General features: G+C 32.5%; 1 protein-coding gene across 1 annotated transcript in view; it reads right to left on the bottom strand.

Annotated features, from left to right (window-relative positions):
* Nucleotides 1-12286, bottom strand: part of tn (tripartite motif containing protein thin) — a 72633-nt gene that overhangs the window by 18826 nt on the left and 41521 nt on the right. The window contains exons 6-9 of the mRNA XM_018538604.1: nucleotides 9294-9618; nucleotides 5578-5807; nucleotides 4136-4395; nucleotides 928-1045 (exon numbers count right to left, since the gene is read on the bottom strand). Coding sequence (XP_018394106.1) covers nucleotides 928-1045; nucleotides 4136-4395; nucleotides 5578-5807; nucleotides 9294-9618 — 933 coding nt within the window. The remainder of the gene's footprint in view (nucleotides 1-927; nucleotides 1046-4135; nucleotides 4396-5577; nucleotides 5808-9293; nucleotides 9619-12286) is intronic.

The following is a 12286-nucleotide window of genomic DNA, read 5'->3' as shown; positions in this document are numbered from 1 at the left end:
AAGTAAATATATATATATATATATATATATATGGGGCATTCCATCAGAGCAGCTCTGTGAAGTTGGCACCCCTAATTGCGAATTTTGATAAAATCATTATTGCATTCGTTTGTCCACTGTTTGTCCACGTTTGTCCACCCATTATTTTCGTTTGTCCACCCTATTTTTATTGTATTTTTCATTATTAAGAAAAATATAATAATAATAATAATAAATAGTAGTAATAATATAATAATAAAATCCAAAAGTTTTCGAGTGGCACACTTGTGGGATGGAATGCCCCATATATATATTTATTTTCATCCTTTTTGATTTTTATTTTAATGAATATAACTTCTATAGAACATTTTCATTAATTTTTCTATATTTTCCTAATGTTCCATCATTTTATTACCTCAACTATTCTTTTTACAATCTTTATTGTGCATAAGTTTTACTTGTATTTCTATTTGATAATGACTCGAATGAGTGAAGATTTTCGAAAAGGCATTAATTGTCAACTGCTATGAATAAATTTCTGAGATACAGTATCACAATTGTAATATAAATAAATATTGTTATCTCTTATACATATTAAAACGTAACATAGCTTCATTTTTTTATTTATATTTGTATGATAAATAAAATGGCCAGGCAAGATAATTTTTTCGAGATCAAAAATTTTTTTTATTATTATATTAGTTAAGGATTAAGCCTCTCGCTTATCGTACGGATTCGTTCTAAGAAATGAGAAATACTTGCCTGGTAGAAGGTGAGTCTTCCTTACTTCCTCTCCTAGCTTCAGCGCTACGAGCAAGAAGAGGTCCAATGTCAGTACGCGCCATGGCGGATTCGCTTCTCTGACGATCTTGAGAAGTAGCGGAAGTCGTAGTTGGAGTAGTCTTGGACGGATGACCATCTGTTTCCGACTCTTCCTCTGTGTCCGACTCCGTCTCCTCAGAAGAGCTGCTTGTTTCTTCGTCTTCATCCTCCTCTTCTTCCTTCTTCTTTGCCACTGGTTCCTCACGCGGCGTCTGAACCGGCGGTGGTGGAGCCGCACGGTTACCTAAAAATCCAAGAATTCATGTTGATGTCATTTCCATTTTTAATTTCTTGACGTAATTATAGAATTTAATTCACACAATTACGATAAATCTTACATTAAGAAAAAAGTATTTATAATAGTATTTGTGACCACAATTGCTTAGTAAAATAATCATAATTAAGGAGCATTTTTATTATTACTATGTTAGTAATTTATAATTTTAAAGAATACATATATAGTTAGCAATCAGTATATATTTCGTAATTGATGATAAATGATATAACAGGATTCAACATTAGTCGCAAATCAATAGCAAGCTTTTTGCAAATATTCTTGACATTTCTGATTGGCTGTTGTAACAAGCGTACATAAATTAATCGATTTACGATTAATGTAGATCGAATCAGCTTAAAAAGTAACATTTAAGCACCTTTAATAAATATATTTTAAAGTTTTCTTTTCATCTTGTGATCGAAATTATTGTACACTATACAGGAAAATTAGACTTGGTTTTAATATTATTATAAAGAAATATCGTAATATTGAGTTAAGCAACACAGATAAAGGATATGGTGAGCGACAAGCGGTGAGGACCTGTCGCGGTGCATAGGAATATGCTCAGGAAGAGGGTTGTCTTTCCTTTATGTCGTCTACATGTTCACAGTTGACAGAAACAAGATGCGAAAGCGAATTGATCATATCGACCAACGGAAGAGGTCGGAAACAAGAGGTAGTAACGCGAATATCGTCACGTCCGCCTGCGTGTCTCGTTTACGGCAAAATACATTGCTTCCCCGTCTTAACGTGAGTTTCAACGGGATATGACAACCGGGATACAGCGTCGGAAAAGCGGAGCGACAACGTTAACTAAGAGCGCTGAATGGATAACGTAATTATCGTGCCGTGTACTGCTCTGCGCCTTTGCTTGTCGGTGGATGCCAATTTCAGTGAACTTTCGAATCTTGCGATATCGCCATCGCGATTACATTTTCGAATTGCAACGTTGCAATTCGTTGCACATTCGTGTGGTGCTTCACGCGGTAGTGTTTTACGCACACCCTTCGCATACTAAATTGTAGGGCGATTGTGATGGATATGCGAACATTCACGATCGAACACGGACCGCCTTTCTACATCAAACCCAATGTTTGTTTGTTAAGGTTGAATCAGGTATAGTCTCTGCAAAAAGTGACTGAAATTGAAAATTTATACTTTCCGTATAAAAGTGAATGTCATATACATACAAAAAAGTAAATACCGTTCGATAAAGTTAATATTTGCATTTAACAACGCCATTTTATAGTTTAAATAAAAATTTTATTATTTTTTATTTTTATTTAAAAAAAAAAAATTTAAAAAATGTGTACTTTTTATTGAAATAATTTTTGACATTCTAAATTTTCACAAATCTTTTTATTAGAATGTTATTTTATCAGAATATCAAATAAATTATTTATTTAAATATTTAACTAATGCCAGATCACTGGCAATCTAAAAAATATCATGATATCATTTTACTTAAGTTTATACATTGAAAGTTTTGTTATCGCGTTTCTGAGGAATCGCGGGGTTTTATGTGCGAATTAAGTTTCACGAAGTAGAGGCAGAAGGTTAAACGCAAATTTTGTCTGTACATTCAATTTTCGCGAGGTGTTCGACGGAGTACTGAGAAGTACAATACAATAGATGAGCTAGGTGGGATTAGCGTACGAAGCGAGTAGAGACGTGCTTTCGAGTCTCCTCGTATAAACAATGGGTAATAGGCGTACAACGAAATTGGGACGTGTCGTGGATAGAACGGGTTTTAGCTACGAACATGATAAAAGGGTCAACCCTTCGATTACTACACACTGCATTGTTCCCTATTCCACTGCAACATGTAAATAAATTCTATGCACTATCCTGTTGAGTTTAGCGCCAGTGCTGTACATGCATCTATTTAGAATTTAGATGCAATTGTTTTCTCTTTTTGTAATTAGAAAAAGTCTTTTCAGCAAAAAATGTTTCCTATAGTAAAATAGCATCGATATACAAATCTCATCTCATTGCACTAATTATGCTACGCTAATAGCAAAAAGCTATTAATTTCTGAGTTAATAAATATTTTATTATTTCAAAAATATCTATTCTTGATAATTAAAAAAAAAAGATATAAGAAAATTTAGTTTTGATATCGAATTAAAAAATCGATTTTATTCTTCATGCATTCGTTTGCTCATCGTTGGTTCTTAGCGCCAGTGCTGTACATGCATCTATTTAGAATTTAGATGCAATTGTTTTCTCTTTTTGTAATTAGAAAAAGTCTTTTCAGCAAAAAATGTTTCCTATAGTAAAATAGCATCGATATACAAATCTCATCTCATTGCACTAATTATGCTACGCTAATAGCAAAAAGCTATTAATTTCTGAGTTAATAAATATTTTATTATTTCAAAAATATCTATTCTTGATAATTAAAAAAAAAAGATATAAGAAAATTTAGTTTTGATATCGAATTAAAAAATCGATTTTATTCTTCATGCATTCGTTTGCTCATCGTTTGTTCACAAATCTTTTAAACTAAGGGTGAGCAAACGAAAATTCCAACTGAGCATTCGTGAGCAAACGAATGCATAAAGAAAAAAATCGATTTTTTAATATCGGAGGAGCTAGTGTGAAGTTGGCCCCTCAAAACATAATTTTCGTATATCTTTTCAACTAAGGGTGAGCAAACGAATGCATGAAGAAAAAAATCGATTTTTTAATATTGGGGGGCCAATTTATATATTACATTCGTATAATATATATAAATTCGTATATTATATATAAATTCATACACTATTTACAAGCACCCGTGATCCAGCTTAGACCGCTGTGGCATTGTCTCATTCGATTTGAAATTTAGCGGTTCAATAAGAATTGATATAGATTATTAATGTTTATAAAGATCTAGATTATAAATGTTTTGTTATTAGAAAAAGTACTTAGAATTTTTATTATTACATTATATTAATTAAGAGTAGTCTATTTTCTCAAACGTAAAATTTATGTATCATTAGTAATACTGTATAATTCAATATCGATAGCATTCTAAAATTTTAAAATGTATTAATTAATTGCTTAGTTAATTACCTGCGCCTAAAAAACGGCTCTGGAACGGCGGTCTGGGAGTCTGCGGGGCAATGCTCGATTGCTCTCTACCGGTTGTGGTGGAGACAGTGGTCGTCGTGCTAGTCGGGGGTGCTCTCGACAGGTACTTCTGTTTCATCTCTTCCGTCGTGAATGGCGCGCCCGTGCTACGTATTCCGGATCCCCCCGAACTCTCGGAGCCGGTGCTCGAGTCCGACGAAGCACTCCTGGCCGCGGGGGGTGCGTGAGTTTCCGAAGTTCTCCTGCGCGAGCAACAATATTGCAAACAAGCATGTTAATAACGCAGAGAACTCGAACAAGTTACTTGTTTGCGCCGTAACAACGTCGCGTCGCGAACTCCGCGCTTAAGTCCGATATAACGCGAGTACTAGCTGACTGCGAATCTCGTGGTTACCGCCGCGCCGGTGTGATTAATATCTACACGAACAAGCAGATCTTCGAGTCTTTCATTTCTTCGAAAGACCATGTTGATTTACTGCTTTAATAAATAATAGTTTTCACCAGAGTCAAGTAAAGTGGTTTTAATGAGTTTCCACACCACGATTGTCTTAATTTTGTAAACACGACTTCGGTACTACGTCCAAAGCAACGTAAAGTTCTGATTGAAGAACTAGTGTGTGTCATCCTACTTATTCATAAATACGTGCACTTAAATGAAAATTTTTCTTAGAATTCTGTACACAATTTTTCAGAATTTTTATGTAAATATCAGACTTCCTGTATAATTTTATAACTTTTTAGAAAGTTTTTCAGATCTTTTATACAAATTAAAATACTTTTCAGAAGTGCCGAGAAACATTTTTTTTTATTAGAATTGTTCATATACGTGAATTTTTAAATATTCTAAAACTTAATCTAACAAGTTTTCTCATTCTGTAACTTTTAAAGGAAAAACGTGTAAAATCTGAAAAAGTTTTAGTTTATTGCTACAGAAATCTTTATAAATTTAAAATATGACAAATTCGTAAAAATGTTTTAAGATCTTACAAGAATTTTTTCATTAGAAAATTACGCATTTGTTATATGTATATCAATTTTTTGTAAAACTTTTTAACTGAATAGTTGTTTCAGCTTTGTTTTGCTTTTTATCAAATAAGAAACATTAAATATATACGAGGCTAAATATTGATACCTAATAATATTTCTATGTAAATTTTTAAATACATCTTTAAATTATACTACTCACCAATTACTATCAGATTTACAATGCAATACAAACTGAAATAATAATCTCACAAATTTTTATAAATTGATCGTCGATTTAATAATAATGCTATTAGCATCTCTTAAAATATTGCGGAGTTTACAAAACATATTACTCCATCAATACCTGACTGCGATTATGTTTGGCGCTTTTCATTCATTTAGCAATGTTTAAATTGTAAGAATTTTTATAACAAAGTTTGACAGATTTGTTCGTTTACCTGACAATAGCAGGTCTTCTAACCGGCTGCTCCTCGGGTTCCCGTTCCGAAAGTTCCCGTGGCGGCGGATGAACAGGGGCGGCGGGCATCGAAGTCGGCTGTCTCTCCTCTACCGTCTCGGTGTGAACGGCAGTCGCCGCCACATTCTTGTTCTGCTTCTTGATCCTTGAGATCTCGTCGTCCTCGCTGGTCTGTCTCGCCATTGCGGTCGGTACCTTTCTCACTTGTACCTGCGCGTCAAAAAATCACTTATGGCGAGAATTACTGCGGTGTTCCGCTACATTCCACCACGGTATAATAGCGATCGAACCTCGCTCAATTCCCTTCGTGATTTGTAATCCGAATCATTCCCCTCGAGTAGCCGGGGGGTTTACGATCGGGGATGTCCGTTCGCGCCAGCCGCTCAATGCGCCGAGCGATTTATTGGGGCCGCGAAATCCGCACGTGCATTTAAATGCAACGTTATGACACGTACGCGACAGGTGGCTAATACGTGAATCGGCACGGTAATTACATGATACGCCCCGCGAGCCCCTCGCGAGTACGATAATAAGCAGGTGTGCGTGATAAGGGATTGGGTGGTGTAATGATGAAACATAATAATAAAAGTGTAAAATTATTGTATTGTTACCTTACATTCGCAGTATTTCATATAAAATACAACGTTCGATGATATAGGTCAATTCACTCGATATATTACTCCTTCTCTCTATCACTACTGTCAATATCCTATCTATATATCACACGTATTATATTAGTTATTGCTCTATTGATATGCGCGAAATCATAGAAAATTGACGCTATATATTTCACATAATGATTGGCACTTTGTTGACCGCATTCGTAGGAATGACACTCATTTGTCATCATATATGTAGCACTTCATGTAAATCATCGTGGACTAAGATAACGATTCTCGTTACATGTACGAGTTAATGTTTGTGTTTGTACGTTCATTGAGCGTTTTGACATCAGCCGCTATTCATCCGAACAATGGGATGCGCGACATCGAACAATTTCGTTCGTTGCACTGGCCGTCAGCATGGAGAGTTCGTGCGCCCATCCATTTATTTCTCCTGCCATAATAAGGGATTCCCTTGCGCAAAAGTGCGGAGGTATCACTGTCAAAAATAAATACGATGTTGTCAAATTCACAAACACCTATTTAAGTCGTAATCTTAACACGAAAAGAACGAATTTGCTGAAATATCTAAAAATTTAACTACATATGTACAGATCTAAAAATTATTTTGTTGGACCTCCAACATAATTAAAAATAATTAAATCTCAAACATGATGAATAATGTTGCAGAAAATATTGACATTCTAGCATCTAGATCAGTTTGAGATTCTTATGTAAGACGTTTAAATTGGTTGCTAAAATGTCAAACTTTTTGGAATATTGCTCATTATGTTTGACTTCCCTACATAATTATTTTAATGGTTCAACAAAATTATTTTCAGATCTGTATTTAGTTAAATTTTATATACTTCAGTAAAAGTCCTTTCCATGTAATTAATTAATTATTTAATTATGTAATCATCCATTGTTAGCTCAATATCAAAATTTATAAATCAAAGATTCGTGATTTTTTCAATATAATAATGTTATATCATAATTTATATATTTTTTCAAATTTTCTAGTCTTATACATATAAATGGAAAAGAAAGTGTAGAATTCGCGTTAAATGTGTTTTTGTCCAAAGATATATTAACGTATTTTAGATTTTTGTGTTGCGTATTATTAATATCTGCACTATAAAAAAATATGTAAAATTGCAAGAATAATATAAAAATTATACAATTTATAGTGAAAATATTTAAAATTGAAATTTTTACAAAACGGAAAATTACAATAACAACAGTATATTTTATAGTTTTTAAAAATGTACAAAAGTAAAAATTTAACAAAAAATATTATATATAAAAGTATAGTATCACACATATAATGTTTTTACATTTGTATAGTTTACACAGTTTAAAAAAAAAGTGTACGTAATTCGTTGGTAAATTATTATGTAAATATTTCTATAAACTTTAATTTAAATGTAAATTTATTTTTGCAAATTGTTTAATTACTATAAAGAATAATTTTATTTGTTTGTTATAAATAAATAAAATTGTAACTTATATGTGTGTAAATATACATCTGTAATAGTGAGTCTCAAAATTAGAGTTTATTATAATTGTTGTAATTTTACATGTATTTTTTTAGAGTGTGCATGTTATCAAATTACAGAGACCTCAGTATTTTTCCGAGTGTTTTCTAAAAGTGCGTGCAAGACTGATTAAATAACATTTACTGAACACACTCGTAATCATAAATTAACTGTATCGTTGACGTTTAGTCGTTTAAATATTGATGCAACACGGTGATATACGATATATCGATAAGCAGAGAACGGTGATTAAATTCACTGATACGCTTTTCTGTAGAGGATGTACATTTTTCGGGGTAAAAAAAAATTATGCAGGTCAGAGGATTTGCATATAGATGCTGAACGATTGCTCGATTGTTCGATTCAATCAACTGAGCTCCGTGCTGCATCAACATTTAAAATATGAATGTCGAGGGAGGAAAACAAATAGGTCAATGATGTAACCATGTGTTACATCGATAAAAAAACACGGATGTCCATCGAGGATTATATGTCGATTGGTACGGATCTATTGATGCGTATTTTTATAAAATTATTGTTCTCACGAAACGCGAAACAATGTATCATTGTATAGCTTTTATCAACAACTGCGTTCATATATTCTTCAGTATTATCTCTACATCGTATCGTTATAATTTTGCAGGGATTTTTCGGTTCGAGTACACATTACTAAAATAATGACACTGCGCTAGGGGCAGTCACGTTTTTAATGTGAAACCTATCATAACAGCGGATGTTTATGGGAGGAAAGTAAATCGATATCCCAATATAAGAACTGAGCGACCTAAGATGGTTTATATACGAAGGGTTGAGAGAGGCCTTATATAGAATTCATATATAACATAAAAATGTATTTCGTATGCATATAGCAAATGTATCTGGATTACGCTGTCACCTTGAATTTTTATTAGCAATGAAAGCTGTATATATTTATGACATGTATAACAATTTTTTATTCCAGAACGTACGCGTTATATGTATGTTTAACGTCATATTTTATTTCGAGATATTCAACGTCGCGTTGAGTTTGCCCAACAAAACGTACTATAATTTTAAATATTTGTAACATTAATAATAATCTCGACTTTTATTTGACAGATAATTAATTATTTAGGTACCATAAAAGTAAAGAAATATGTAGAATGTATGTATACTTACCAAAAATACAGCAATTGTATTATTCTCAAACTCTTGTTAACGAATCACCGTATTAAATGCAATTCGTGCAAAACAATATCATTACTTTAATCGGAAGCAAATAAACTCTTCTTCACCGCATTTAATTCTATCTAAATATTAAATACATATTGCTTTCGTTCGCAATTATCACAGGTATTTTTTTTTTATAAGGGTAATGTATTATATACACTATCTGCTAAATAATTTCAATTCAACAAGCTAGTTCAGAGCTAAAACAGATTGGATTTTCTGCAAAGTCTCATCTAATTAATTAATTTTCAAATACAAAAACGCGACTAAATTGAAATTTTCGATCTTGACCCACTTTAGCTCTGAAGACCTTAATATTTAGGCTATCAGAAATTTGCTGTTCTAACCTGCGGCTTAGGCGGTTGTGGTTGCGGCATGGGCTGACTAGCCGGTTCCTCCTTCTTTCGCTTGCCGGCCCGTTCGCACTCCTGTAGCTTCCTCATGACTCGTGGCGAGTCCGTCAGGCGAAATATACCGGACAACGGACCGCGTGCAGCATCCTCCGTGTCTAGAACGCGCTCCCGTAAGCTGGACGACTCCTGCGGCGTCGTCGATGTGAATCTCACCGTCGATCTGGAGTCACCGTCAGAATCGTCACCGTCCCGATGCCTCATAAATCGACTCCTATACCTGGATTTGTTCCTGGGTACCTCGTACTCCGGTGCATCGTACCTGGCATACATATACACACACACGCATATACTCGCGTACTGCGACGACGTCAATTAATTAAGACCGTTGCCGAGAAAGTAATTCTGGATCTGGAGAAATCACCGACAGTGATTTCTACTTACACCATTTTCAATTCACTTTCACGAATAATTGAAAGCGGATCGATAAACTATTATTGGAATAAATACCATCATAATTACATGTTTTTGATCATTTGAAAAATAAGAAAAGAATCTTGATCATTTATGGATAACTTTAACTGAAGATGACTTAAAATAAGTCGAAACGTTTTGCATTGAAGATTTTATTTGAATAAAAGGATTTTTTAAGGATCGGACTACTTTTTGTTTGCGACCCAACAACATCGCTGTACTTTCATTCGCCTTTGCAGAATTTGTTTATTGTTTAAAAAAAAGAATGTTTCTTATCTAATTAATCTTTAATAATTTGTAGTAAAATTTTACGACAGTATTTTTCAACCCTTTTCAATTCGCGGCACATTGTAACGAGCTAAATTTGCTGAGATACATCATTAAGTGCACACGCTTCATTACTCAACATAGGTCTTTTATTAGATACCGGTACACAATTCAGAAATAAACAATAAAGTTTTAAAGTATGTATTTTTTTAAAAAGTGATTTTATTTGAAATATGATATCGCTACTTAAAACTTAAAATGAGAGTGAATACACATAATATAAATTTAGGTAGTTTTCACAATTTTTAAATATTTTTTACTTTACACTCTTTTCATTCACTTTTTTTGTTATTTCTAAATTTTTTCACTACTTTTTACTTTTTTTTTAATTTTTGCGGAAAAAACCGGTTGAAAAACCCTGCTTATGTAACAAAAAATCGAAGCACATCTGAATGAAACATATCCAGATGTGCTTCGATTTATTCCATATTAATCTTTAATAAACGTCGCTCGGTTAACATGCTGGCGAATATGCTTTCAAATGTGAACTTTTTTTTATAAATAATGTTGATATTACAATTTTATTTAATATTATATGTATAAGAAAAAGCTTTAAGATGTCTATCTTATATAAGATATTATGAGACCCAGTGTAAGTAGATGAAGTCAGTCAAAGGTCAGACACGAGTATCAACTTGGATCGTGTGAATATAAAAAAAAAACGCTCTTCTCCCTGAAGACGGATAACAACTTATCATTTTCATGGGCAGATTTCACAAGAACACATGTCGCTGATGTATATCACTTGAAATTATGACGAGAGGGGGTCAATGACAAACCCTACTTAGGCTGGAACGCGACCTGCTTTATAGTGAGATTATCTCAGTTCGATTCGAGAGGATGTTCTGGAGGATTGCCGATGACAGGACGAAATGATATTAGGGAATTTCCATCTTCTATACTCCCTATATCATCTTCCATGATATTCTCCCAAAGCTGATAGGTCCTATCAAATTTTCGCCCTTATCTTTTAACCCTTTAAACATCAAAGAATGCTGTCAGTGCCATACGTAATATAATATTTCAATAGCAAAAGAATATATATGTGAAAATTATTTTAACTAATGGAATGTAATTTGAAAACTAAATTTTAATCGGATTCGTTCGTTAAAATCAATTCTAAGAGATTTAACAGTACTAAAAAATATGTAAAAATTTAACAAAAAAAAAAACTGAATAAAAAATTTTTAATTAAATAACAAGTTTAAATCTAATATTTAATAAAAAGCATCTAATTTACTATGAATCTTGTTATAATTACGCTTATAAAAATTAAAGAATTTTATACGCTGTCTTTCTTCTCTCTTCTTTTTCCGAAATCAATAATAAAAAGTGAGAAAAATAATGTTTTTTTACTAATCAATTTATAAGAACTACGTGACAGTTGTACGCATAGCGAAAAATCAATAGACAGATAGACTTCAAAACAAGATATACACTCATTTTATACAATAATGATCTCTGTCAAAAATTACTAAGAGAATCACAGGATATATATGTGTTAGTTTTTAAATTAAATTTAAAACGTCAGCAATTCGTCGGGGAAATTGCAATATCGCGTTCCACAAAATTCTCTGTGAGAAGTAACCTTGTTCACGGATTGCAATAAAATCCGCCCAAAGCGGATGGCCAAAGATAAATAATTAGATGTGAGCTTTGAGAGTTGACCGCTTTCAGATCCAACGGCAGTAGTTATTAAAAAAGTTGACGTCTTGCATTTTTAAGTGAGAGTTTTAGGAATCCCTCAAACAATTAATACTTTAAGAAGCAACAAACAATGGCTGCTTCTTAAAGTATTAATTATTTCAACAGTACGGTATTATACTGAGAAAATTTATACAATAAAGTTTTTGTTATTATAATAGTAATACTTCTAATTTAGATAATTAATTTAAAACGTTAAAACATTTCATTCTTAATTTATAAATCATGAAATAAAGATTATCAAATATTATTAAATATATAAATACAGAATTATCTTGATCTAAATAAGTCTATATAAATAATTTTACCTAATATATATATACCTCTAAATCTCTCAATAACGTATAAATATTACTTCCTACAGTTATATGTATAAAAATATCATATATGTATATAAACGTATGCATACGTTTTATATAAAATCTCTTGAGTTTTTAATCCGTCTATCTGCATTTGCACTATATATTTGTAGTATCATCGGGTAT

This window comes from Cyphomyrmex costatus, unplaced genomic scaffold (assembly GCF_001594065.2).
Source record: "Cyphomyrmex costatus isolate MS0001 unplaced genomic scaffold, Ccosl1.0 scaffold193, whole genome shotgun sequence".
NCBI classification, from domain to species: domain Eukaryota; kingdom Metazoa; phylum Arthropoda; class Insecta; order Hymenoptera; family Formicidae; genus Cyphomyrmex; species Cyphomyrmex costatus.
This window is presented reverse-complemented; position numbering and strand designations above follow the sequence as displayed.